The sequence below is a fragment of the Neohortaea acidophila genome (genome assembly GCF_010093505.1).
Source record: "Neohortaea acidophila strain CBS 113389 unplaced genomic scaffold BDY17scaffold_6, whole genome shotgun sequence".
Taxonomy (NCBI): domain Eukaryota; kingdom Fungi; phylum Ascomycota; class Dothideomycetes; order Mycosphaerellales; family Teratosphaeriaceae; genus Neohortaea; species Neohortaea acidophila.
The window spans coordinates 96298-121336 of NW_022985515.1; the positions used below are offsets into that span (position 1 = coordinate 96298).

The window sequence follows — 25039 nt, forward strand, 5'->3', positions numbered from 1 at the left end:
CCCCCTCTCCTCCCCATTGCACCAGGATGGACGACCTGTACGACGAGTTTGGCAACTTCATTGGAGAGCCCGAGGAAGACAGCCAAGAGGAAGATGGCAACACCTTCGATGGAGCGCAATACCTTGACGATGATGAGGGAGATGCGCAATCCGCCGGCGGAGCTGGGGACGAGCTGATGGATGTGGACGAGGAAGGCCCATCCAATGCAGTCGTCCTACACGAGGACAAACAATACTATCCTTCGGCGCAACAAACATACGGCCCGGATGTGGAGACATTGGTGCAAGAGGAGGACACGCAGACATTGCAACAGCCCATCGTCGCGCCGATCGAGCAGAAGAAGTTCACAATCGAAGAGGAGGATCTTCCACCAGTCTACTTCGACCGCGCCTTCTTGTCCGATCTCGTCAACTTCCCGGCGCAAGTGCGAAATGTTGCCTTGTGCGGGCATCTCCACCACGGCAAGACGAGCTTCCTCGATACCCTTGTGCAGCAGACACACGACACGTCAAAACTGTTGCACGGTAAGCATGGCAGAGCGCGAGAGGAGCAGTTGCGATATACAGATACCCACATCCTCGAGCGAGAACGGGGTTTGTCGATCAAGGCTTCGCCGATGAGTCTGGTATTGCCAGGCACCAAGGGAAAAAGCCATTTGCTGAACATCATCGATACTCCCGGACACGTCAATTTCGCCGACGAGGTTGCCGCTTCTCTGCGACTGGTCGACGGTGTCGTCCTGGTAGTCGATGTTGTGGAGGGAGTGCAAACCACGACTGAGCTCGTCATCAAACACGCTATACTCGCTGGCCTGCCGCTTGTGCTCTTAATCAACAAGATGGACCGCTTGATCTTGGAGCTCAAACTTCCCCCAACCGACGCCTACTTCAAGTTGAAGCACGTCGTCGAAGAGGTCAACACAGCCATTGAAAACGCCGTTCCTGGCCGCGGCGAGAAATTCCGAGTCAGTCCCGAGAGAGGCAACGTCTGCTTCTCGTGCAGTTCCATGGACTGGTGCTTCACCCTCCCCTCCTTCTCCAAGATGTACGCCGAGAGCTATCCCAATGCTCAGTTCAACAGCCACGAATTCAGCAGGAGGCTTTGGGGCGACATCTTCTTCAACCCGCGATCACGAAAGTTCACCCGCAAAGCAGTGGAGGAGCGCGCGAAGCGAAGTTTCGTCCACTTTGTCCTCGAACCGATCTACAAGCTATACTCCCACACCATCTCCGAAAGTCCACAAGATCTGAACAAGACGCTGCAGTCGCTGGGCGTGTTCCTCAAGCCCACACAGTTGAAGTCGAACGCGAAAGATTTGCTTCGAATGGTCTGTGAGCAGTTCTTTGGTCCGGCATCTGGCTTTGTCGATATGATTGTCGATCATGTACCCAGCCCGGTGGAAGGCGCGAAGCAGAAGCTGGATAATTATTACACCGGGCCATTGGATTCGCAGACGACAAAAGCCATGCTGGAATGCGACTCGGATGGTCCGCTCGTCGTTCACGTGACGAAACTGTTCAACACTCAGGATGCGCAAGGATTCACCTCCTTTGGCAGAGTGATGAGTGGCACCGTACGGCCTGGAGACAAAGTGCGGGTACTTGGTGAAAATTATAGCATTGACGACGAAGAGGATATGGTCAACGCCACCATCGAGCAAGTCTGGATCGCGGAGAGCAGATACAATGTCCCCACGTCTGGAGTACCCGCGGGTAACTTTGTCCTCCTCGGAGGAGTCGATGGCAGCATCGTCAAGACCGCCACCATTGTAGCCCCGAAGCTGCCAGAGGATGAAGATACATACATCTTCAAGCCAATCTCTCATTTCTTCGAGAGCGTCTTCAAAGTGGCCGTGGAGCCTATCAACCCGTCGGAACTCCCAAAGATGTTGGACGGCCTTCGCAAAATCAACAAATCATATCCCCTCATCACCACCAAAGTCGAAGAGAGCGGTGAGCACGTTGTTCTCGGCACCGGCGAGCTATACATGGATTGTGTCCTCCACGACCTCCGCAAACTCTACGCCCAGATGGAAGTCAAAATCTCCGATCCCGTGACGCGCTTCTGCGAAACCATCGTCGACCAAAGCGCCATCAAATGCTACGCCCTCACGCCCAACAAAAAGAACAAACTCACCTTCGTCGCCGAGCCACTCGACGAAGGCATCGCCGAAGACATTGAGACAGGGCGCGTCAGCATCCGCGACCCCGTGCGCAAAGTCGGCAAATTCTTCGAAGACAACTACGGCTACGATCTCCTCGCCAGCCGCAACATCTGGGCTTTTGGCCCCGACGACCGCGGCCCCAACATCCTTCAAAACGACACGCTCCCCTCCGACATCGACCCGAAGCTCCTCCGCGGCGTGCGCGACGGCATCCGGCAAGGCTTCGCCTGGGGCACGCGCGAAGGCCCGCTCTGCGAAGAGCCAATCCGCAACGCCAAGTTCAAACTCACCGATGTCGAGCTCGCGTCGGAAGCCATCTTCCGCGGCGGCGGGCAAATCATCCCCACCGCGCGCCGCGCCTGCTACTCCTCCTTCCTCATGGCCGGGCCGCGCCTCATGGAGCCCGTCTACGCCTGTACCATGCTCGGCCCCGCCAGCGCAGTAAGCAGCCTGTACACCGTCCTCGCGCGGCGGCGCGGACACGTGCTAAGCGACGCGCCCGTCCCGGGGACGCCGCTGTACAGCGTCAAAGGCCTCATCCCCGTGATCGACAGTTTCGGCTTCGAGACGGACCTGCGCATCCACACGCAAGGCGCCGTCACGCTGTCGCTCGTGTTCGACCGCTGGAATATCGTGCCCGGGGACCCGTTGGATCGCAGCGTGGTGTTGCGGCCGCTGGAGCCGGCGAGCGCGCAGGCTACCGCGCGGGATTTCGTGCTCAAGACGCGGCGGCGCAAGGGGCTAAGTGAAGATGTGGGCGTGGGCAAGTTCTTGGAGGCGGACTTGTTGCGGCAGTTGAAGGAGACGGGGATGTTGGATGGAGGGGCGAGTTGAGCTGGATGGGCACCAGAATTGATCATGACCATGGAGGCATTTGGAAAGGATATCTGGGGGAGTGGAAGACGTGTCCCATCTTCACGATGCGTGAAGAGCCGGAGTCCCCGAGATCGAAAGAAGATATCCCCGGCGCAGAAGCCAGCAACATGCCGCAAGGCGTGCCTCCACCCGCGCACCGCGATTCATTCCATGCAATGCTCCCCAAGAAAGTAGCACAAGGTAGCAAAACGAAGAAAACGTCGCGAGATTTCGGTCGTGGGAATCGTGCCACACTTCATACCATACATCTCTCCTTCTCCCCCTTCTTTTACCGCTGCAGCGTTATAACAAAATCACCACCACGCTGTCGTCTAGAAATGCCTCACCCCCTGCGATCCTGATACTGGTTGAACATACTCATATCCACGCTCTCCTGTCGATTCCGCTTCCGCCCTTGGCCAGTTGCGTACGCCGAGGAGAAGACGTCTTGCCACATGACGGGCGTGACGGTGGGCATGCCCATTTCGGGGGTCAAGGGCTGATTATAGCCCGCAGCGGAGGGGTGATGCATAGGCGACGTTTGCGGGTGGGGTGGCGGGGCCATGGCCGAGGCTGGGGGGGTGGAGAGGCGGGGCTGTTGGATGGGGTTGGAAGTTGGTGCTGGTCGTTGTTGCTGTTGCTGTTGATGCTGTTGTTGATGTGGCATGACGGCTCCATTGCCTGCGGAAGAGGGCGGCGGGGGTTGGCCGAAGGCTGCGTTCCATTGGCTGAAGATGCCGGATGGGTCCCAGATTTGGGTTGTGCGGTCGTTGCTGTTGACTTGTTCGAGGGCGTAGCCTGATTGTTGGGGAGCGGAGGTGGGTTGTTGGTGGAGATGGATGGGGGCGGTCGGGTACGAGGACATGGCGGTGGGGATGCTGAAATCGGTACCCGGGTATGGCATCCCGGGTTGCGCGGACATGTCGTCGAATGCCGTGCTGTACTGACTAGCATCGCTCGCCGTCCTTGAAGAGGAGGTGTAGTTGGAGATATTGGTCCACGGCTCCGCGGTCTCCATGGATGGCGCACTCCTGTTGTCCTGCTGGGAGAAAGGCGGCGATGCTGATTGATTGTCTCGTGGGGGACTTCGGGGGCTGAGGCCGGCTCTCAGCTCAAAGGGCTTGGTCAAGTCCTGGCTAAACGCCTCCCGGAGTGCATTAATCTGCGGCTGCAGCTCCGGCCGGGCACTGGGAAGACAATACTCCAAGAGGCGCATGTGTCGCGTGAAGTACATGCGTGCGCGGGCATTGGTCACGGCATCGGGTGCGGTAATGGTAGCCTGTGAGAGAATGATTAGCCAGTCCGAAGAAAAAGCGGTACAGCGGTACAACTGACCAAATGCAGCATCGTGCTTGTCAGGATGCCATAGATGGTGAATCCCAGACCCCTCTGCATAAACTGCAATCCATGCAGTCCGAAGTCGCGATGCAGGGCTTCTTGCAGGCGACAAATGATCGATGCGGCTTCATTGCAGTCGTCCATATGTCGCTGGAAGCCCGGGTTTCGATGCTCGAGCATCGCTTGCAGCTGCGGTCTGTGATGCAAAATCACCAGCAGCTGGTAGTATATGTGCATGTTCGCGACGTAGTGCCTGCCATTCAAAGCCACCGGCCCGTCCGGGGTGGTGTACTCCAGATTCATATCAGGAGGCAGCTGGTGAGGCCACTCGCGAATGTTGGCATTATGTTGCACAAACGCCGGGTCGAGTGCCATGTCTTTGTTCTTGCGCATCTCCAGCCACATGTTATGTGAACGTTTGGCAAGCCCGATCACGCGGTTGAAGCAGCTCAAGCGCCTTGAGGATTGGTAGTCGAAGTCGCTGACGTCTGGACAAGGCGTGGGCATGGAAAAGTCGACCGTGTCGATAGCCACCGAATAGTCGCTTCGCCCTTGAGTTCCGCCCATGAAGACTTCGAGAAGGAAGAGGGTGTTCCATATGCGCGTCCGTACGTGGCACTCCGATCGGCTGAGCTGACACGAGTTATTGCCGTCCCGGTGTTGGTCGTAATGCTCATCGAGGCCGAGATCGATAGCCATGTTGGCCGTGAATTTGAGATCCATCCACGAACGATAATAGTAGCCTCTTCGCGCCCCAGCCTCGCGGGCTTTCAGGATGATCATGCGACCTTGCACGGTACTCAGTCGCGGGGCATCTTTGAAGCCATCTTCGTGTTTGGATGCCAGAGCCAGCCATCTCCGCACTTCCAGCGGGTCCTCGAGGTAGTGTGTGACGCAGGCAAATATTCCTTCAAGAATCAGGGGAGAAATTGTGGCCCGAGCGGTGCGCCATTGATCGTAGAACTTCTCGCGGTTCAGAACCGGGACATATGGGTGGACGTAATCGAAATAATAGCCAAAGTAATCGAGAGCTCGCTCCTCGCTGGGCATCATTTCCGGGGGGATTCTGAGAGTAGCATCAGTGCTGAGGGAAGGCGGTAGAGCCATCTCAGGCTCCTCGAGCGCTGGCGTCTCAGCAAGCATCTTCTTTTCATTGGCAATGTAATTGGGAACCGAGTTCAGGTCGATGTGAAGGCCGCCCATTTGCTCGGAGACCTCTCGAATGGTTGCATCTACTTCGTCAGGGTCGCCACCCGAGCTGGGGGAGACGGCGGAGGCGCGGCCCTGGTTCGGCGTAGGGACTTGGTTCGACGGAGAGGTGGCGGAAGTGGCGGTTGAAGTGAAAAAGTCGTCATCGGGGTACATGGGATCCAGGGGAGCGTTAAGGTGCTGAGGAAAGACGTGGTGCGAGGGGTAGGCGGCAGTGGGATCCATCGCAGCTGGAAAGGCAGGTGCAGAGGTGGGACCCATCGTGCTCATGCCTGCGCCTTGCGTGCCGCCCATGTTCCATTCTTGGGAGGGGGCGGCATGCGGCGGGGGGCTGTCATCGGCGAATGCGTCGGGCTCTATAGGCGGCGAGCCCTGGAAAGAATATTGATATGAAGAGGAGAAGCCATCCAGAGCCTGCTGCTGGTCCTCATCGCCGTCGAGGGTGGGAGGCACGCATTTTAGTTTGAGTCGAACGCATGCACCACACGGCCAAGGGCCGTTTTGAAGTGCGCCATCGCATCGGATCTTGCGTTTTCTGAGTGGGGAAAGAGCGCGATGGTCAGTGGGTTGGTTGGGAGTGCGAGGAAGAAGTGCGGGGAGAATTACCTGCAGCCATCGCAGGCTCGCATCACCTTTAACCGCTTGTGTCGGTTGTATTCGTCGACGAAGACCTAGAAGGCGAGTGAGCGTGGCCATATCTAAGAAGTGGAGGGGGTAGGGGGCGGCGCACATAGGTCTTCATGTGGCTGTTGCTGTTGTTTATGCTGCTGCTGCCATTATTTCCCACCGCGAGCGCCGGGGGTGAAGCGGTAGGACGTGGATCCATGAGTGCCGAGCCTTGGGCGAAATCAGAGCAGGACATGAGAGACAGGCGAGCACGTGTGACGGGAAGTGAGATATGGGCAGGGCATCGGGCAGGTGGTCAGAGGGGAAATGCGGGTGCGGTGTGCGGGATGGTGGGGTGATGTGCGTGTGCAGCGTGGCGATGCCACTGTCGCAGCGAGGCCAAGGCGAAAAACGGGGTTGCCGCGATGGAGCGGACGGAGGATGGCCAGAGGTAGAAGGGCAGCCTGTTGTTGCTGATGGAGGGGAGCAGACGAAGGAGGAGATGCCTGGGTGTGCCGCTGGATCCTGTAGTCAGGCCCGCCAATGCCGATCCTTTGGGAGCGAGGTCCAGACAGCTGCGCGCGCAACGGCCGCCAGCCAGCCAGCCAGCCAACCCGCCAGCCAGTCAACCCAGCAAACCCTACTCGCCACACGTAAGAGCAAAGTAAGTTAACGTTTCACGTGCAGGCAGGCGCAGTGGTTCGAGCTGGTCGCGTGGCGCTTTCTTTTTCCGGAATCCGGATCGGCGAGGGATGTCGATGGCCGTCAGTGATGGATGATTGTATTGAAGGAGGAGGATGAAGCAGACGGGCATGCGTCCCACGCATCTCGATGCTCAACGAGCGGCAGGTGCGATGGGCGAATGCCGCGGCTGGCCAGGCCACGACTACTAATGAATCTGCCCCCACTACTGTTTGCGAATCCCCCATCCCATCCACTCATCCCTCCTTGGTATTTTAAGCTCCGAGGCCTGGGCAGCATCGGAGCCCCGGGTTTGCCCGCGCGGTGATCGCCCGTTGGCGGCAATGTGGGGTCGAGGGTCAACGAGCGATGGATGAGTAATGCCGTCTTGCACCTGCCGAACTCGGCCGAGTGTGATTTTGCACGTCTCCAATCAACGTGCTCAACACCACCAACACCACCCTTCATCATAACCCACCAAGCCAGCTACACGCCTCCAAATCATCATGGAAGTCGACAACAAGGACAACGCCAACCCCACCATCCTCAACCCCTCGGATCTCCCCTCGCGCCGTCAAACCAAACTCGCCACCGACAAGCCCGCCGGCCTCTTCGACTCTCTTCTGCCCGTGCACCCCCTCCCCGTCGACCACTCCTCCCTGTCATCCGATGACGAAGAAGACCGAGAGGAAATCGACGAGCAGGAAGTGTACGACCTCATCTCCTCCATCTCCGACCCGGAGCATCCTCTTTCCCTCGGCTCGCTCGGCGTCATCACCCTCGGCGATATCGCCATCGCCGCGCCCTCTTCACCCCGCTCTCGCATCAGCACCGTCACCGTCTTGCTCACCCCAACCACTTCCGCATGCTCTCTTACCACCGTCATTGGATTGGGGGTGAAGGTGCGGCTGCTCCAGGCTTTGCCCCCACGATTTAGAGTCGACGTGCGGATCAAGGAAGGCACTTCTCAGACGGCGGTATGGCTTCTCCACCAACCCGATTACCTGATTGCACATTTCGCTGACTACGATTGCAGGACGAAGTCAACAAGCAACTCGCGGATAAAGAACGTGTTGCCGCCGCTATGGAAAATCGATCTCTTGTCCAGGTCGTGAATACCATGCTCGCCACTTGCGAGTGATGGCCTTGATGCTCCCCATATGGTGCCGAATGCCCAACGATGGCATTGATGCTGCTCGCACTACCATCCCAGCGCTCATCACTTCACGCGCGCTCGCACTCCCTCGCCGTCTCGATGCAGATGTCCTCCAATCTTGCCGTCATCCTCTCATCTCATCCCCCCACCACTACTCTCTCCCACCCGAGTGGTCTCGCGGAAAGTTTGATCCGCCATTGCCTTACTCGCCCCGGGCGGCGGCGCGTACACGGGAGGTGAAGCCTCGGCATGGTGGTACGCGGGCGGCGGAGGAGGATAGCCCTCCATCTGGTAGTTATTGTTGTGCGGCTCAGAGTAGTATGCATAGACGGGGCGACTTCCGGGCGGCGGATAGGGGCGCGCATTGTATGCCGGAGCGCGCAGCATCCATCGGTGGTATGCGAGGGGTTGTTTGCCCTTTTTGATGCGCCGCTGGGCGTGGAAGTAGCCGCCGACGAAGAAGAGGAGGACGATGAAGAAGAGGGCGGCGATGATGCCGTAGCGCACTGCTAGACCGGCCTGTAGACAAATACGATTGATTAGCCCAGAACACTCGCCCGTCTAGCATGCGTTTTGCAAGGTCATACCGGTGTGTACCAGAAGGGAACATGGCCCGAGGGATACCCGTTGTACGATCCGCCTGCGTAACCAAGTCCGCCATTGCCATTGTTGTTCGACTGCCGCCTGTGCAGCCACGCGGGGAAGTGTAGTACCGCCATTGCTCCTGGAGCACACTCCACAGCCCTGGATGCCGGAAGTCGGAAAGGCGCAATCTAGGGCGATGAAGTTGTGATGAACGTGAACGCGAGAGCGAACAGGAGGACGAGGAGGCGCCTTGCAGGGAGGCCAGGCGCGGCGACGGCGGGAGCAATGCTCGATGGAGAAGAATGGGCGCTGAAGGACTGAGGTTGGCTCAGAGGACGAGAAGGCGCAGTGAATGCGAAGGTGGAGGATGAAGGTCAGGTAGAGGTGGTAGGTTGATGGGTGGCGGCGATTGGGAGAGGGGCCTGGACTGGCTGGGCCAAGCGCGGAAAGTCCAATTGCCGGAGCGTTTCAGGAAGGAGCCATCGGGGGCGTGGCAGGTGCAGGGTCATTATTAGCGCCGTCACCCTCACTGACAGGATGTACTCAAAACACAATATATTGGACAAAGAGCAACAGCATGGACGTTCAGACATCATTCAAGCCGCAATCAAGTGAGCGCAGTGCTACCCTTCTCTCACAGATAACTACCGCCGGAGAACTTGGACGAGAAATTGGCAGCCTTGTTCAGCATCTCCCTCCTTTCCGCATGTCCCAGGCGTCCACCACTACCCATGTCCTTTTCTCGATCAAACGCACGCGCGCTGGGATCGTCGTCTGGCTCGCGGGTTTGGCTGCTTTGATGCTGGTGTACCAAAGACGGCCCTCGAATCTTGTCCTGTCCTGTACGTTAGTCACCAATATTCAGAAAAGCCATACGAACGAGGCAGAACGTACCGTGTGCTCCTTGATCTTCCTCGCAGTGTCATGATCAGCAGCTTTCCGTGGGCCTTTGGTTGCCCGACTCTCAACATCTGCGTTGGACGTGGTAACCCCCATCATCTCATCTGCAAGACGCTTCTGCTTCTGCTCAGGAGTCTCATGCCACGCGCTACCATCGGCCGCCGCTGCATTTGGTCCATTTGCACCTTTGCTCGTATTGAAGCCCCGTGGCCGTGGTTTCGTGGGGTCCAGTCGAGCGGCCAGATCGTCTTGCTTGGGTGGCATCGTCATCCATTCGTCTCGTTGTAGTTTCTCCTCTCTCGGGGCTGCTTCTGGCTGTTCAGCTTGAGTATGCTTGTCTGCATCACTCGTATCCTCGCCTACGTTCTGGGAATGTGTCAGTGCGAAGAAGCGTTCGTTGAGTACGCATATGCCGTGCCAGACATACCCCATTCCCAAAACTAGATGGTAACGCGGGGCCATAGTCATCGTCGTCATCGCTATCGCTATTAGACCGTGTTGAAGAGTCCGGAGGTTGCTCAGGCCGCTCGTCAAGAGGCGCAGGAGGCATCGCGGGCCCCAGCACTCTCCTTCGTTTCTCGCCATCGCCCGGGCTCAAAGAGGCGGTTGCGCCGGAGGCTGCTTGCGTCGCATTATCCGCTTCTTCTTCCTGCTTTCGTTTTCGCTTGGCCAGCAGGTGTGGAGGGAGTGCTGGACCTATTCCCGACATGGCTTTGGTGTTGGGTTGGACGGTCAGAGCGAGCAGCCGGTGGTGGTTGTAAGTGTGAGAAATAGACTTTGGCAGGCCGAATCGAGAAATGCATAGACGCGCGTGTAGACTTTCCCGTTTCAGACCGTCCCCTACAACCTCTCTTCTTCCCCAATCGTGACAGCCTGCCAGAAGGTTGGAAGAATAAGAGAGGGAGCTCAGAGAAGGCTCGCGCTCTCCCGGACAAGGACGCACTTCGCAGCTGCACCAGCATCGCTGCCTAACCTCCACCCATCCACCCCACCCTAGACGAACCTCCCCCACGACCAGGAAGCTCCGGCCAGCGATAATAGGCGGATGCGGGCTACATACACATGAGCACAGCCATTGCTGGGCGGCAATGATCGTTAGGCGGGTAGGCAGATGAGCTCCATCTCTGGAGGCAGCCATTCTGGCGGGGAGAACGAGGACATAGAAGCGGACGAGGCCACGCGGGACACCCACGGAAGGGCGGATGGAGACGAGGATGGGGCATTGCCCGGCGTTATAGAAGAAGAAGAGCAGCAGATACAGCAGGCTGGGCTGGCAGACGCGCCCTTGCCGGGCGAGGGAATTCCAGATGACGGCGCGGATGCTGAAGATGAGAGATTGCTGGAGGAAGACTATGCGCAAATCACTCGAGAACGACCCGAAACCCTGGCCGATCAACCCGGTGAAGAACCAATTCAGACCAAGGCTCCAGAACTGAGTCCTGCGGGATCTGGTTCTATCACCGATGATTCCCCGTCTGTGCATGGCACTCCCCAGTCTTCTCCTGGACGAACCGCTTCCCCGAGACTTCGAAATATCGTAGGTGGCCGCAAGGTATCTGCGGCTCTTCAGCCGTTCGAGCGTCGTTTCGAAGCCCGACCATCCACCCCACGATCGGCGTCTCTCAGAGCAGACTCCCCAGGCTTCTTGAGTCCACACTCTCGCCGCATCTCTCTTTCCTCGCAGGTCTCCCACATCTCATCACAGCAAAGCTCTGCTGGGAGTGAAACGCCCCAAGCGCCGTGGGAGGTGATCAAATGGACGAAGCTGCGAAAGATTACCGGTCATGCCTTCTCCGAAACAGGCAGACGCAACTTCGGCCGACCGACGTGCCTTGCAGTGTCTGCTTTGATCGCCATTGGTACTACAAAGGGCTTGATCCTGGGCTTCGATTACCATCAGACGCTCAAGATCATCATTGGGCAAGGCACGAAAGCGACAGAGTGCGGAAGCATCACTGCGCTTGCCATCGCAGCCGACTATTCCACCATTGCGGCCGGTCACGCCGACGGACACATCTTTACGTGGGAGATCAATCGACCATCACAACCCTTTCTGCGCATCCCGCCACTCGATCGAGATGTCCTGAAACAGAGTGCTCACGCCGATGGACACATTGCCAAATCGGCCATCCTCCACGTCGGCTTTCTCGGCACTCGACATACTGCCCTGGTGTCGGCAGATGCTGCTGGCATGGCTTTTGCGCATCTCGCCACCCGCGGCTTGGGTCCGGTGACGAGGTCCATCACGACCACTCGACTGCTTGGGAGATACCCTTCAGCCGATCCGTCAGCAGAGCTCACTCGCAAACCCAGCTCGGTCCTCGCGTTCTCTCCCTTGCCACTGGGCAATGTCGAACAGGCGACGGACAATATGGGACTGACGGCTCTGCTGACGCCCTACCTCCTGATCATCGTATCCACGACCCCAACCGCTCAAACACAGCACAAAGCTCCCCGACCGAAGGAAGTATCGACACATGGTACGCTTAGCGGATGTCTGGCTTGGTTTCCCGCCGTCAAGTTAAAGCGCGCAAATGCCAACGCAGACCACACGGTATCGAAGACGAAACTGGTGTATTGCTGGTCCAACATATTGACCGTGCTGGACCTCACTGTAGTTGGAGGTGAGGATCCTACCGATGCCAAGAGCACTCCGAGTCTACAATTTCACGCACGGAAGCGTTGGCGGGCCGAAGAAGCCATTGTGGCCGTCCAGTGGCTTGGAAGATCCGTCTTGGGCGTTCTCACCGTCAGTCAACGGCTGCTGATTCTGGAAGATGGTTCTCTGCAAGTCACCGACTCCATCGATCTGCTGCACCGACATATCTATCACCAAGACTTGTTCTCCCAGCAGCTGCGGAGTGTCGTTGAGCACACCAATTCCGCTGAGCCGTCATTACACGGAGTCGTCGCCGATGCCTTTTACATGAGTTTCCGCGTCTACAAAGGACGCACGTTCCTTCTTGGCTTCGACGACCTGACCGTCGGCACGCTCTCGAACTGGGCTGACAGATTGATGGCACTGATGGAAGCAGGCGATCATATTGCTGCCATCCGACTTGCCACCGAGTACTACGCAGGCAGCTCTAGTAACGTGACGATTGGCCTTGCTGATGCCGATGAGACGAGGCATAGCATGGTGCGGGAGCGCTTGGTCGCGATGATCTCGGCATCGCTCAGTTACACGTTCTCACAAGAAGACGGCGGTCGAGACACTCGGCTGCGCGAGCTTGCAGTCGTGTCATTCGACGCTTGTATCGCCATGCACGAACTCGACTACCTGTTCGGCGCGGTATTTGAAATCTTCGAAGACGCCGATGAAGAGGATGTTTTCATCTCCACACTAGAGCCGTACGTTCTGGACAACGAAATCAAGAGCATCCCGCCAGAGGTCGTCAAAGGCGTAGTAGCACACTTCATCTCGGAAAATGAGAGCGCGAAGCTTGAAGAATTGCTGTGCCGACTCGATCCGCGGTCATACGACCTGGACGAAGTGACGATGCTCTGTAAGCAGCACAGACTCTACGATGCTCTGATCTACGTCTGGACACAAGGGATTGGCGACTTCGTGACGCCGCTCATCGACCTCATGTCATTGGTGATGATGTTGCAGGATGTAGTTGACGCGGAGCAGCTGGAGGAGAATCCCTACCACGAGTCGGCGATGAAGGTCTTTCCTTACCTGGCCTACTCTCTGACTGGACGAAAGTATCCAAGCGGTGACGTGATAGACGAGGACGAAGCGACCCGCGCGAAGATCGATCTGTACAAGTACCTGCTCTCCGGCCGACCGGTGCCCTGGCCTACGAAAGACAGTCCTGTCTTCCGCACAACATTCGGGTCCGAAGAAGAGCCCGAGTTCCCATATCTCGTATTGCTGCTGCAATTCGATGCGAGCAGCTTTATGAGCATGCTGAACGAAGCTTTCGAAGATGCATTCTTGAATGACTCCGACGATGAGCCCACCATGAACGGATCTGCCGCGCGCGTGAACGGCACATCTCCCCGATCCGTCTTCAAGCTGACGAGGGACCGCGTCATCACCATACTCCTTCGAATCATGGAGCACGACGACTTTGACCGCGAGCAGATCATCTATCTCTACATGTTCATCGCGCGAAGCCTGCCCAAGTATCCCAGTCAGATCTTTCTGCCGGATTCACGCTTCACAGTCATCTTGAATGAGCTCTGTGACCCGCCAGCAGATGATCTGCGGGAGGATTGTCAACTCAGCGTGGAATACTTGCTCTCAGGTTATCACCCACCCGATGTGGCTGCTGTTATCGAGAGTCTCAAGACCGCGCGCTTCTACCGAGTTTTGAAGTCGGTCTACCGAAGATCGCAAATGTACGATGAGCTTCTCGAGACGTACTTTGAAGATCCCGAGGACAAACAGGGCGTGTTCGACTGCATAGCAATCTGCCTGCGTCCAAGCACCGGACTAAGTCAGAAGCAGGTTCAGAGCGTCAAGCGCATCATCCGCGATCACAATGACGACCTCATTGCTATCAATACCCTCTCCACCGCTCGCACTATTGCCATATCTGCTCCGGACTTGCTCAAGCCCAGCCTTGTCGCCATCGCCGATTTGCACACACAGTTTGTCTTTCTCCGTGCTTTGCTCGAGCCGACTTTGCTGCGCGAGCTCGAGGGCACTCCAGCATCGCCTCTGGCGGCAGAACAGCAGGCGCAGTTCACGGAGAAATACGTCCAGCTCATGTGCACCAATGACCCTTTGCACGTCTCCGACTACATTGACGCGTTGCCGACGAGCGATCTCCGTCTCTCGGAAGTGTTGCCAGCTCTGGAAAGCAGCGGCGTGGTCGATGCAGCGGTGACCTTACTTGCTCGCAATGGTCTGGCTCGAGACGGTATGGAGCGGCTAGTGACAAAGCTGGAACAACTTCAGCATGCGCTGGGCAATCTTCTTGGGTCAACGAGCGAGGTGCCGGATTGGCAGGCGATGGAAGAGGCGACGCAGCACCTCGTCGAAGACATTGAGAAATACACCAAGGTGGGCATCTGGTTGTGCCAGGGCCAGACGGCCGCCATTACTGAACGCAAGCCGCGGCCGCGGACGAATTTCGCGTGGGAGATCCGGGAAGACGATCTGGACTTGGATGAGTACCTTTGGCTGGATCTTGTTGATGTCGTGGTGCAAATCACCAAGAACACGAACCAGGCCATCACGTATTTGCACGAGCACCCGACCGAGAGCAACGGCGAGGTGTTTGACACATCGAAAGTAGCAGCGGCGCTTCGTACCAACGCGCAGCAAACCTTCACCGCCCTACTAGCAGCAACCACCGCCCCGAAACAAAACCGGCAATCCGAAGAGGAAACTCCACCCAAACATCGTCCCCGCCGCCATCAAGACCCCTTCACCTTTCTCCGCGTCTTCCGCGCCTTCCTCTCCCGCGCCGCCTCCACCTCTCCCACCCTCGCCGACCTCCGCACAGTCCTCTCGGACATCTTTTCCGCCTACACCTTCGAAGAAGGCGTGCTGACCCTCGGCAATGGCCTCCTGGGCGCAGACGTGTTTGCCGAGATCGAAGAGGCGAACACGCTGCGGCAGCGTGGGTGGCGGCCGCGCAGCCAGGTGTGCGAGTTTTGCAAGCTGCGGGCGTGGGGGCCGGGGATCGGAGAGGCGGTCTGGGATGAGTTTGTCGCGAGGGAAGAGGAGCGGGAGGCGGAGAGGAAGCGCAAGAACGTAGAGCGCAGCGGAGGGGAGGAGGCGAGAAGATTGGAGAGAGGGAAGGGCAAGGCTGTCGCTGTTCCCGCGGCGCTGCACGCTACTGAAGGAGGCGATGCGATGGGCATGCAGACGCAGAGCGACGAAGTGCGCCGCCTTGCGCTCGTCGTCTTCTCGTGCCGCCACGTCTTCCATCGCGTGTGTCTCGATGCGGACTTTCGCGATGGCAAGCCGGCGAAGAAGGAGAGATATCAGTGTCCGTTGTGTACAGCGGGGGAAGCATGAAGGGGGCGTTTGGAGCGGTGCTTGTAGTTTGCGACAATCTACACAGAAAAGTCATCTACGTGCTCTACTACATTCTTACAGTGCCCGACATCTATCGGTCAAACGGTACGTATCTCACATGCGCATGTAAATGGCAGACCCCGAGCTCTTGGCATCCCCGGACTTATTTCGGCGGCTTGAAAAAAAGTGTTGCAAGCCTTGCCGCCATCACCGCATCTTTGAGCTATTATCACCCACCACATCTCCAACCATGTCGATGATCACAGCCACAGCGTGGGTACCACGGGGCCATGCAGCCGCCTTCCCTACGAAATATGTCTTCGACGAAGACGAGTATGCACGCATTTCGAAGCTGGCGAAGCTGGAGCTGGAGGATGCGAAGGAAGATCTCGAGCGCGCGAGGCAGGGGATGATGGAGCCGGCGGACGATGGCAAAGCTGCTTCCGCCGCAAACGAGTCTGAGGATGAGGAGGAAGATGGTGAGGGTGGGGGTGTGACTGTTGATCGGGAAGAGGAGGATGATGATTTGAAAGAGTACGATATGGAGCATTACGACGACGAGCCGGATGTGGTGGGGAAAGAGGATGGTGAAGCAGGGCCGAATGACAGTTTGTTTGGCAATATCAAGGGTCTGGCGTACTACACGAATAACGAGGAGGATCCGTACATTACGCTGGCGGCGAACGACGTGTCGGACGACGAGCGAGAGGAGTTGCAGATCCTGACTACCGATAATCTGCTTCTCGCGGCGAGGATCGAGGACGAAGTGGCGCATCTCGAGACGTACGTGTACGAAGACGAGGGGGATAATCTGTATGTGCACCACGATGTCATGTTGCCCGCCATGCCACTTTGTGTCGAGTGGGTGCGAGCGCGGCCGCACAAGAAGGGCGAGGCGGGCAGCTTCGCAGCGGTGGGCACGATGGATCCGGAGATTGAGCTGTGGGATCTCGACGTGGTGGACGGCATGTACCCGACCGCCGTGCTGGGCGGCATGTCCGAGGAAGACGCCGGGAAGAAGAAGAAAAAGAAGAAAGGCAAGAAGGCCAACAGCGCATACCACGTCGACTCGGTGCTGGCGCTGTCGGTCAATCCCACGCATCACAACCTCCTCGCCAGTGGCTCTGCGGACAACACCATCAAACTCTGGGATTTGAACACCTGCACCGCCGCGCAGAGCTACTCCCACCACACGGATAAAGTGTGCGCGCTCGCCTGGCACCCGACACAACCCTCCGTCCTCCTATCCGGCTCCTACGACCGTACAATCGTAGCAACCGACATGCGAGCTCCCGACACGACCGGTCCGCGCTGGGGAGTCGAAAGCGACGTCGAGCAGATCCAATGGGATCCCCACGACCCGCAACGCTTCTACGTGAGCACGGAAAACGGCATCCTGCACTGCTTCGACGCCCGGCAGCTCCCCGCTACCCCGGAACAAAGCAAAGCCCTCTGGCAGCTGCAAGCGCACGACAAATCCCTCTCGTGCTTCTCGCTCAACCCCGCAGTCCCCGGCTTCATCGCCACCGGCTCCCCCGACCGCACCGTCAAACTGTGGAACGTGTCTTCGGACTCCACGGGTCCCAGCATGGTCGTGTCGCGCGACTTGGGCGTGGGCAAGGTGTTTTCGACGAATTTCGCGCCCGACGATGCCGTTGCTTTCCGCTTGGCGGTTGCGGGTAGCAAGGGCGCGGTGCAGGTGTGGGATACGAGTACGAATCGCGCTGTCCGGGAGGCTTTTGCTACGCGGGTCAAGATGCCGGTGGCGCAAGAGGGGGAAGTGAAGGAGAGGTTGGTGGGGTTGTCGAGGGATGATGATCTCGATGATGACGATGATGAGGAGGAGGAGGATGAGGAGGGGGAGGGGGGCGAGGAGAATGGGTGGGAGAGTATGGAGGAGGATTGAGTAGTGATTATGAATTGCAATTTGAGAAACCAGACATTTCCGCACGGCTGTGTCGAGATGCAAAAACGAGGCTGCGAGTGTCGGTGATGAGTAAGCGACGCGGTGGCTGGCCCGGCTGGCAACTACGACGTAGCGAGCTGCCACTGCCATTTATTAGCGAAGCACACCATGCATAGCCTCGCCCTTGGCGCACTCCTGTCATCCCACCCGAAACGAATCAAGATGGCGAGCATAAAAGGGAATGATAGTCCCGCCTAAACTACACCGCAACCCGTATGCTCATTCCCACTTTGCACAATGCTCGCCGCTAACCTCCTCCTCGCCCTCTCTGCACTCCTCGCCTTCGCGAGCGCCGAATACGACATCCTCTGGCTCGTCAACAACGCATACTACCCTCTCATCCCGATAACAAACGGCACAGCAGACCGCATAGTCTTCACCTACATCCCCGGCCAAGCAGGTCCGAAATGTAAGGAGGCCCACCATGGACTCTTCCCCCAATCTTACAGCCTGATGCTTACTACCTATTGATCAGACAAGTCCTACCGCGTGCACCGCTACTGGGGCATCAACGTCACCGTCGCGGAGAACGAGAATAATGTGCCCCCAGGCGAGTACGGGCTTCAGACTGCATCACTGGGCAACGACGGCGGTGCAACAGTGCCGGTGTACGGCGTTCTGAATGGGAAGTCGAGGCGGTGGGTTGTTGACGACTATGTCATTACGAACCGGCCGACGTCTTCTATTGATGGACTTTATGGTTGGCGTACCCTCTTCTCTTTTATTCGTATTGATGCGGAATGGCGATGCTGATTTGCAATCAACAGCGTGCAAAGACGAGGCGAACGGCAAGGCTGGCGTCTTTCTTCGACACGGCCTGCCGTCGGGCGCGAAACATCGGCATCCGCAGCATTGCTACAAGACGGTCTTGCAACAAATTTTTAATGAGTGAAATGCGAGAGTTAACGAAACGAGAAGCACGAATGTATGTCGAGTGAAATTAGAGAGGACGGAAACAGATGCAGATAGATTATCGGGCAAACACATTGTGAGACCCCGCCCCTGCTGCCTACGCTAAAGGTAGACACCAACATCCCACTGTCCTGCGAGGCGAGTGCATTGCCCCTTCCCTCTACTCGCAACTTCTGAACAAACCAAGCGCATCTCTCCAACCGGGCCTTCAAGATCCACTCTTCACATCAAATGGCATCAAACATCACGACAACCACCGCCCAGCCAACGCTACAAACACCGCGTCTGTACCTCACCCCCCTCTCAGAACAGCACATCCCCTTCGAAATCCACCTCGACTCCAACCCCCTAGTCACACATCACCTGTTCCCCCAACCCCGCGATGAAACCCAAGTCCTCGCCGCGCACGCCAGACGGATGAACCTCGCGGCGCAACATCCAGGCCACGGCTTCTGGGTGGCTTTCCTTACAAATGCAGACCTAGACTCAGATGCGGACGCAGACGCAATAGGCTGGTTCAGCCTGCAACCCCCCGGGCCCACGGCTGAAAGCGACGACACGCACGACGACGCGATCATCGGCTGGCGCCTGGAGCCGTCCGTCTGGCGCCGCGGGTTAGCCACCGAGGGCGCAAGGGAAATGCTACGCTACGCCTTCGCGCAGCTGCGAGTCCAGCGCGTGCTGGCGGAGACGTTGGGAACGAACGTGGGTTCGCGCGCAATTACGGCGAAGTTGGGGATGAAGTACGTGCGCAACTTTGCGCATGAGGGCGTGGGGGCGTTGGGAGGCGAAAGAGGGTGGGAGGAGTATGCATTGACGAGGGGAGAGTGGGAGGCTGCTATTATCTCTTCCGGCCCTTGATGACGGGACGCACGACCGCCGAGCCAGCGCTCTTGGGCACAGCAGGCTTCTTGACCAACTGCGCCGCCTTCTCGTGCGCAAAACCGTTTGCCTCCCTGCCGCGCTCCGCCGCTTCCTTCTCTCTCAGCTGCTTCGCTCGATCAGCAGCAATGCCCCTCTCCAGCTCTTCGCGCTTGGAGTACTCGATCTCCCGCCTCCCCCTCGCATCGAACCCCTTCTCCTTGACGCTGTAAAACACGCCTCCGAGATCCGCAAGCCAGTGCGCGTCCACGGCCGTCACGCACGACATGTACTCCTTGCTCGTGAGGATGAGCTCGTGATATACCACGTAATCCGGGGGATCGCCAGAATTGTACAGCGCGCTGGTGGGATGCAATTGCACAGACACACTCGTGCGCAAGTTGATGTACTCGCCCAGTCCCTTGCGCTTGGCGGCTTGATGGTAGTAGCCGCTGCAGATGCACTCGCGCACCACGTCCAAGTCGTACCCGCACGAGACCAGCTCCATTTTGTTGCTTTTCATGATATCCGTGATCTGATTGCGGATTTCCTGCGCTCGCCTCAGCGCCTTGGGATGCAGGAAATGCTTGACGCACCAGCCATCGCGGGATCCGTTCGCGACCCATTGCTGGTAGACGGTCAGGAGGGTGAGGTGGTCGGAGTCGTGCACAAAGAACTTCTCGCGCGCCGCGTCGGATTCGTCGAGTCGCTCTTTCGGGCGGTAGAAGACGGACGGCACGGACAGCATGGAGACAATCGTCACCATTTCGTCGCTGCACTTGTACGTCCCGCAGCTTCCGATCACCAACTTTGCCAGACTCGGGTCCATTGGAAAGGCGGTCATGAGTCGGCCCAGCTCTGTCAGCTCGCCGAGATTGGTCAACGCCCCGAGAGCCCAGAGGTCGAACAGACTGGTGGTGATAGTATCTTGCGGAGGCGGATCCATAAAGTCAAAGTCCAGCAAGTCCTTGACTCCAAGAGATTTGAGCAGCAACACAGTATTGGCGAGATTCGTGCGCTGGATTTCAGGAATCGTCGCAATGTAGAACTCGTCGCGAAACGCGCGCTCGGTGTAAAGGTGAAATGCCTTGCCGGGACCTGTGCGACCTGCTCGACCGGCTCGCTGAGAAGCGTTGGCTTGAGAGACGGGCGTAATTTGAAGCGTATCCATGCCCATTCGTGGATTGTACACTTTGAGCTTGCTGAAGCCACTGTCGACTACGTACATGATGCCGTCGACCGTCAAGCTGGTTTCAGCGATGTTCGTGGCGACAATGCACTTGCGCACTCCTGGCGCGGCTTTGTCGAAGATTTTCGCCTGGAGATCGGCGGGCATTTGGGAGTAGATGGGCAGGATGGATAATTTAGGCGGGTCGTTCAGTTGAGCGAGTCGTTCGGCGACCAGCTCGCAGGTAACTTCGATGTCTTCCTGACCCGTCATGAAGACCAGGATGTCGCCAACGGGCTGCGAGACGTGGATGGCCAGCACCTGCCGCACAGCACTATCCACGTAGTCCTCACAAGGCGAACGTGAATATTGAATGTCGACCGGGAATGTGCGACCAGGGATGAAGAACTCGGGCGCGCCGCCATAGAAGCGTGAGAAGCGTTCGGAATTCATGGTAGCAGAGGTGACGATGAGTTTCAGATCTCGCCGCCGCGCCAGCACCTTCTTGATCAGGCCCATTAGCACGTCTGTGTTTAGTGCACGTTCGTGTGCTTCGTCCATGATGATGCAGGAGTATTGGTCCAGATCGGCATTGGTCAGCGATTCTCTCAAGAGTACGCCGTCCGTCATGTATTTGATGGACGTCTCCTTGGACGTGCAATCTTCGAATCGAATGGCATAGCCCACCAGCCCTCCCAGCGGTACCTCCATCTCTTCCGACACACGCTTTGCCACCGACATGGCGGCCACACGACGGGGTTGCGTGCAGCCAATCATTCCTATTTTCGCATAGCCATCCTCGTACAGGAATTGCGTCAGCTGTGTCGTCTTCCCTGACCCGGTCTGACCAACGACAATGGTGACTTGATTGTCTCGGATGACCTTCAACAGCTCTTCTCTCACAGCGAAAGCGGGAAGATACTCCCGTTGTTCACGCAATGATTTCGACCGCGAAAAGTCACTCTGGCCGGTGTCCTTCTTCATGTGCTCGGCAAATTTGTTGCTCGACTGCTTCTCCTCCGTACCATTGGCAGCTGGCGCGGCAGAATCCACATCATCTTCCTTGACACCCATGACGTTCCCCAGCGCCGTGCCAGCTACGCGGGTCGCCTCCTGCGCCTGCTTCTGCCGTTCCTTCTGCTGCCTGCGCTCTTTGACAACCTTGCTGCCCTTGCGCGAGAAGACCGCCATATCACTCTGCGGATCCCTGACAGCCGAAATGGGATCCACCTGCTTCGTGAACACCGTCTTGCCATCCAGAAAAGGCGGCTTCAAATCATGCACCAACAGATGCAGGCGAATATCCTCATTGTCGTCCTCGAAGTCATGGTACTGATCTCGCGTCTGCGCCACGCTACTAGCCAACATGCGATTCGTCTCCCACGCATCATTGTCTTTCTGCCGTTGCAGGTGCTTGGGGTTGACCCTCGATCGCACGGCCATCTTCTTCTCGAGTAACTCGCGCTCCCGCTCTTGATCCGCCCATGTTGTATCTTCCGTGCCTCCAAAAGGGTTATGCGACTCGTCGCCCAGCACTGCGCCATCTTCTGCCGTGTTGTACCAATCTCGATCTAAAGCCGCTGCATCCTCATCGTCAACACCCGCTTCCGGCCCGTCGAACTCGGCGCGCGGTCGTGAGGGAGTTCCATCTCGGTAGGATCTCGGGGTTGAGGCTCGAGAGTTGGCGGCAGAACGAGAATGCTGGTGGTGTTCGTCCCGGAGGTGCTGAAATCGAGGTTTGATGGAGAGATGGCCGTCTTCGTCGTCGAAGCGGCGGCGCTTTGGACTACGTTCGCCGGCCATGATCACACAAAATCACCAGTGGAGAGCTCGGCCCCTTCCCATGTCGTCGTCAAGCCCATGAACACAAGTATTGCGTCGATTGGTTAACACGGTGTTGAGTGTTCGGGAAATTTATCGAAGTGAGTCGGCCTCGACATCGTGCCAAAACTCGCGGTTTGATACGTCAACTTCTGTCAAGCGCCTCTTCTTGCCATGGGCATGTGACGCCCGGCTACACTTCATTCCAAGAGGACCAGCAAGCAATCTACGAACATTGCGCCTCCGACGCAAGGAGGCCGGCCAAGTTACCCGCCAAATACCCCGGATTCGCATCCTCTAACTTAATGGATGGAAGCTGAACCCCCGCCACCCGCGGCCAACAATGGCGAACCCCCAGACACCAAAACAGGACTCCCCCCAGCAACCCGACCAACATACACCCCCTACTGGTCCGGGATAACCCCGCGCCAAGCGCGCAGCGTCTCCAACGCGAGTCTCAGCGCCGGCGGCCAAATCCTGCTCGAAGACCACTCGGGCGAAAGCGACGAGCTGGCGCAAGGCTGCTGGGCGAAATCGGCGGCCGTGGACGACTACGTGCTTGTGTCCGGGGCGACGTTGGGGGTTGGAGCGTATGTGGTTTGGCATTGCACCATTCAGACGTTGAAGGGGGGGAACTTGGTGATTCGGAAGAGGTAGGGCGGTTTTTACTTTCCTTTGCTATTGGTTTGTTCGTACTTTCGCTCACGAGATGGGTTTTCAAGGTACTCGGAATTCGACCAGTTGCGTCTCGACCTCGTGCGCTCGTTCCCTCATGCGGAAGCGATGATTCCCAAGCTGCCGCGCAAGAGCGTGGTCAGTCGCTTCCGGCCGGAGTTTCTGGAGTCGAGAGGGGCGGGCCTCTCTCACTTTCTCAAGTACGTCGCCACCTTTCCGTACGCATTGGACATCGTCATGCTGATTCGCTGCTCCAGCTGTGTATTACTGAACCCCGAGTTTGCTGCATCACCGGTCCTAAAAGGCTTCATCTTTGCTTAGAGGCATTGCGTCATGATCGCTGGGGTGATTATACGACGTGCATATCGATAATGGAAAGTACTGTACTGTAATGGCATATGTAATACATTTGATTCCCTGCCATTGGCGTCCATGCGCATCATCACTGCCAGTCCGCCGTCCTAGCGACTCAACACCTCGCAGCATTTCTTGTCGAGGTAAGTTGGAAGTGGTCACCGAAGATCTTCCACGCCCGCCAATCGTCTCGTCCGCGAGCTTGCATGCGATCGCTCTCATGCCATGTGAGCCTCGTTGCAAGTTACACCTCTCGCGTTCAGGATGCTCATTAGTCTCATCATCGTGCGCCAAAGCCGATACTCCAACGAACAAGGCCTCGACGCAAACCCCCGGCATGCTCATCGTTGCTTGAGGATTTCTTGAATGAGCGTAAAGCGTCAGTAAAGTCCAGTATCGGTGGCCGGGCTGATGGAGTTGAAGAGAAAGAGGCCTTGCGCACCTGTGAGGAATTCCTCGCTGCGTTGCAGAAGTCAGCCTCGTCATGTCGTCAGTGTGTGAGAATGCTCTTGGTCACTTACAAGCTCAATGTGATATACCCGTCGCGATCCGTGTCGTACTTTTTAAACACATCCGTCATCCGCTTCAGGGAAATGCAAGCCTGCACGAACAGGTCAAACGACAATACCCGCTCCCGCTCGCCGTCGTCGCCTCGTCCGCGCGAATGAGTCCGCGCATACGTGCCAAACAGCAGCTGCACAAACTGCGGGCTCAAGCGATATCCAAACGCCACCAGCGCATCCTCAAACTCGCGCAGACTAATGCTGCCACTCTTGTCGACGTCAAAGCGGTCAAACAGCCCCCTCCACGCGGCGAGGAAGCCCCAAAGGCCGCAGAACTCGTCGAAGTTGATGGTGCCGGAGCGGTCGGTGTCGAACATGCGGATCATCATCTTGACCGTGTGCGGGTCGAAGGCGGTGTAGTCGCCGTTGACGAGGGCACGGCGCAGCTCTTCTTCTGACAGCTGGCCTGTGCGGCCCTTGTCGACTTGTAGGAAGAGGGGCCAGAGGGAGTCGCGGTCGTTGGCGTCGCGAGGGGGTGCGGTGGTGGGTGGGCGCTGTTGGTCGGGGAGGGGCGGGCGATTGTGGAAGTTGGGGGGTGGTGGACCGCCTTGGCCGTAGGAGGCTGGCGGTGGGGGTGAGCCATAGGCATCTCGGCGGGGTGGAGGGGCGCCTTGGTTGTATCCTTGTTGTGGTTGTGACTGGCCGTACCGCTGGCCTTGGTTGTAGTCGTTGTACCCGCCTTGACTTTGATAACCGCCTTGCTGTTGTTGAGGTGGGTATCCTCCTTGGCCGTAGCCTTGGTTCGGCGGTGGTCTCCCGTAGCCGCCCTGCTGCGGCGGCGGAGGCTGAGGCTTGTTGTAAGAGGAGGAGGAGGAGCTTTGTCGCGGTGGGGGATTCATCATTTGCGCCGCTTGGTCTGGCTCGGCGTGTCTATGAGGGGAGAGGATGGGTCAGTATGATGGGCAAGTCGAAGGGGAGCAGTATGTAGGCAGGAGGTGGAGGTGGAGGGGCATCAGGGACTTACGCCGGGAGAGCGTCGGGGTTGTAGCCGCCGCGGTTGTACGCCATGCTCGAGTTTCAGCAGTGCAACGTCGTCATGCGGCTGACGGCCCTGGGCCTGCAAGGCGGCAGAGGGAGGCGTCAGAACAGGTCGGTTGCTCGATGCTCGAAAGGGGAGCTTGGGTTTGGCCAGCTATCCAGAAGGGGCGGAGATGCGAGTGGGAGGCGGAAAGACGAGGCGCAAAATGAAGCGCGTGATCGTCGAGGCGCATCAAAGGCGTCGTCCGCTGCTTGGCCGATGATGTGGG

General features: G+C 57.8%; 11 protein-coding genes across 11 annotated transcripts; 7 read left to right on the top strand and 4 right to left on the bottom strand.

The window, feature by feature from the left end:
• Positions 1 to 26: 26 nt before the first annotated feature.
• BDY17DRAFT_324546 (P-loop containing nucleoside triphosphate hydrolase protein) lies at positions 27 to 2999 on the top strand (the record flags this gene model as incomplete). Its single annotated transcript, XM_033737209.1, has 1 exon — positions 27 to 2999. One exon carries the CDS (start codon positions 27 to 29, stop codon positions 2997 to 2999), a length of 2973 nt encoding a protein of 990 aa, XP_033588821.1.
• A 364-nt stretch (positions 3000 to 3363) lies between these two features.
• BDY17DRAFT_324547 (uncharacterized protein) lies at positions 3364 to 6429 on the bottom strand (the record flags this gene model as incomplete). Its single annotated transcript, XM_033737210.1, has 4 exons — positions 3364 to 4299; positions 4356 to 6102; positions 6174 to 6238; positions 6298 to 6429. The coding sequence occupies 4 exons, from the start codon at positions 6427 to 6429 to the stop codon at positions 3364 to 3366; spliced, it is 2880 nt and encodes a 959-aa protein (XP_033588822.1).
• BDY17DRAFT_156393 (uncharacterized protein) lies at positions 6331 to 6925 on the top strand. The gene has a single exon (XM_033729670.1). The coding sequence runs from the start codon at positions 6466 to 6468 to the stop codon at positions 6844 to 6846; it is 381 nt and encodes a 126-aa protein (XP_033588823.1). The 5' UTR covers positions 6331 to 6465; the 3' UTR covers positions 6847 to 6925.
• A 435-nt stretch (positions 6926 to 7360) lies between these two features.
• On the top strand, positions 7361 to 7995 carry BDY17DRAFT_251514 (uncharacterized protein; the record flags this gene model as incomplete). The annotated part of the gene is made up of 2 exons (XM_033731179.1): positions 7361 to 7831; positions 7891 to 7995. 2 exons carry the CDS (start codon positions 7361 to 7363, stop codon positions 7993 to 7995), a joined length of 576 nt encoding a protein of 191 aa, XP_033588824.1.
• A 147-nt stretch (positions 7996 to 8142) lies between these two features.
• On the bottom strand, positions 8143 to 8729 carry BDY17DRAFT_324549 (uncharacterized protein; the record flags this gene model as incomplete). The annotated part of the gene is made up of 2 exons (XM_033737211.1): positions 8143 to 8529; positions 8598 to 8729. 2 exons carry the CDS (start codon positions 8727 to 8729, stop codon positions 8143 to 8145), a joined length of 519 nt encoding a protein of 172 aa, XP_033588825.1.
• A 403-nt stretch (positions 8730 to 9132) lies between these two features.
• Positions 9133 to 10367, bottom strand: BDY17DRAFT_298207 (uncharacterized protein). Its single transcript, XM_033733707.1, has 3 exons — positions 9923 to 10367; positions 9490 to 9861; positions 9133 to 9430 (listed from the first exon to the last, which is right to left on the bottom strand). Exons 1-3 carry the CDS (start codon positions 10202 to 10204, stop codon positions 9230 to 9232), a joined length of 855 nt encoding a protein of 284 aa, XP_033588826.1. The 5' UTR covers positions 10205 to 10367; the 3' UTR covers positions 9133 to 9229.
• On the top strand, positions 10368 to 15535 carry BDY17DRAFT_298209 (Golgi CORVET complex core vacuolar protein 8-domain-containing protein). The gene has a single exon (XM_033733708.1). The coding sequence runs from the start codon at positions 10607 to 10609 to the stop codon at positions 15470 to 15472; it is 4866 nt and encodes a 1621-aa protein (XP_033588827.1). The 5' UTR covers positions 10368 to 10606; the 3' UTR covers positions 15473 to 15535.
• Positions 15536 to 15593: 58 nt separating this feature from the next.
• On the top strand, positions 15594 to 17397 carry BDY17DRAFT_298210 (WD40-repeat-containing domain protein). The gene has a single exon (XM_033733709.1). The coding sequence runs from the start codon at positions 15603 to 15605 to the stop codon at positions 17376 to 17378; it is 1776 nt and encodes a 591-aa protein (XP_033588828.1). The 5' UTR covers positions 15594 to 15602; the 3' UTR covers positions 17379 to 17397.
• Positions 17398 to 17675: 278 nt separating this feature from the next.
• BDY17DRAFT_324553 (uncharacterized protein) lies at positions 17676 to 18330 on the top strand (the record flags this gene model as incomplete). The annotated part of the gene is made up of 3 exons (XM_033737212.1): positions 17676 to 17847; positions 17914 to 18138; positions 18206 to 18330. 3 exons carry the CDS (start codon positions 17676 to 17678, stop codon positions 18328 to 18330), a joined length of 522 nt encoding a protein of 173 aa, XP_033588829.1.
• Positions 18331 to 22716: 4386 nt separating this feature from the next.
• BDY17DRAFT_242657 (Phox homologous domain-containing protein) lies at positions 22717 to 23196 on the top strand (the record flags this gene model as incomplete). Its single annotated transcript, XM_033730387.1, has 3 exons — positions 22717 to 22853; positions 22923 to 23075; positions 23133 to 23196. Coding segments are annotated over 3 exons (354 nt in total), but the record flags the coding sequence as incomplete, so codon positions are not given.
• Positions 23197 to 23275: 79 nt separating this feature from the next.
• On the bottom strand, positions 23276 to 25039 carry BDY17DRAFT_298221 (uncharacterized protein). The gene is made up of 3 exons (XM_033733710.1): positions 24757 to 25039; positions 23751 to 24662; positions 23276 to 23688 (listed from the first exon to the last, which is right to left on the bottom strand). Exons 1-3 carry the CDS (start codon positions 24798 to 24800, stop codon positions 23610 to 23612), a joined length of 1035 nt encoding a protein of 344 aa, XP_033588831.1. The 5' UTR covers positions 24801 to 25039; the 3' UTR covers positions 23276 to 23609.

Excerpts from the sequence above, each read along its gene's own strand:
- BDY17DRAFT_298209 (XM_033733708.1), top strand. The coding sequence starts at position 10,607 with ATGAGCTCCATCTCTGGAGGCAGCCATTCTGGCGGGGAGAACGAGGAC.
- BDY17DRAFT_298221 (XM_033733710.1), bottom strand. The coding sequence starts at position 24,800 with ATGGCGTACAACCGCGGCGGCTACAACCCCGACGCTCTCCCGGC. Across the intron at positions 24,663-24,756 it reads AACCCCGACGCTCTCCCGGC|ACACGCCGAGCCAGACCAAG; the intron begins GTAAGTCCCTGA and ends CTCCCCTCATAG. Across the intron at positions 23,689-23,750 it reads GGGTATATCACATTGAGCTT|CGAGGAATTCCTCACAGGTG; the intron begins GTAAGTGACCAA and ends TCTGCAACGCAG.
- BDY17DRAFT_156393 (XM_033729670.1), top strand. The coding sequence starts at position 6,466 with ATGGGCAGGGCATCGGGCAGGTGGTCAGAGGGGAAATGCGGGTGCGGT.
- BDY17DRAFT_298207 (XM_033733707.1), bottom strand. The coding sequence starts at position 10,204 with ATGTCGGGAATAGGTCCAGCACTCCCTCCACACCTGCTGGCCAAGCGA. Across the intron at positions 9,862-9,922 it reads CATCTAGTTTTGGGAATGGG|AACGTAGGCGAGGATACGAG; the intron begins GTATGTCTGGCA and ends ACACATTCCCAG. Across the intron at positions 9,431-9,489 it reads GGAAGATCAAGGAGCACACG|GACAAGATTCGAGGGCCGTC; the intron begins GTACGTTCTGCC and ends CGTACAGGACAG.
- BDY17DRAFT_298210 (XM_033733709.1), top strand. The coding sequence starts at position 15,603 with ATGGCAGACCCCGAGCTCTTGGCATCCCCGGACTTATTTCGGCGGCTT.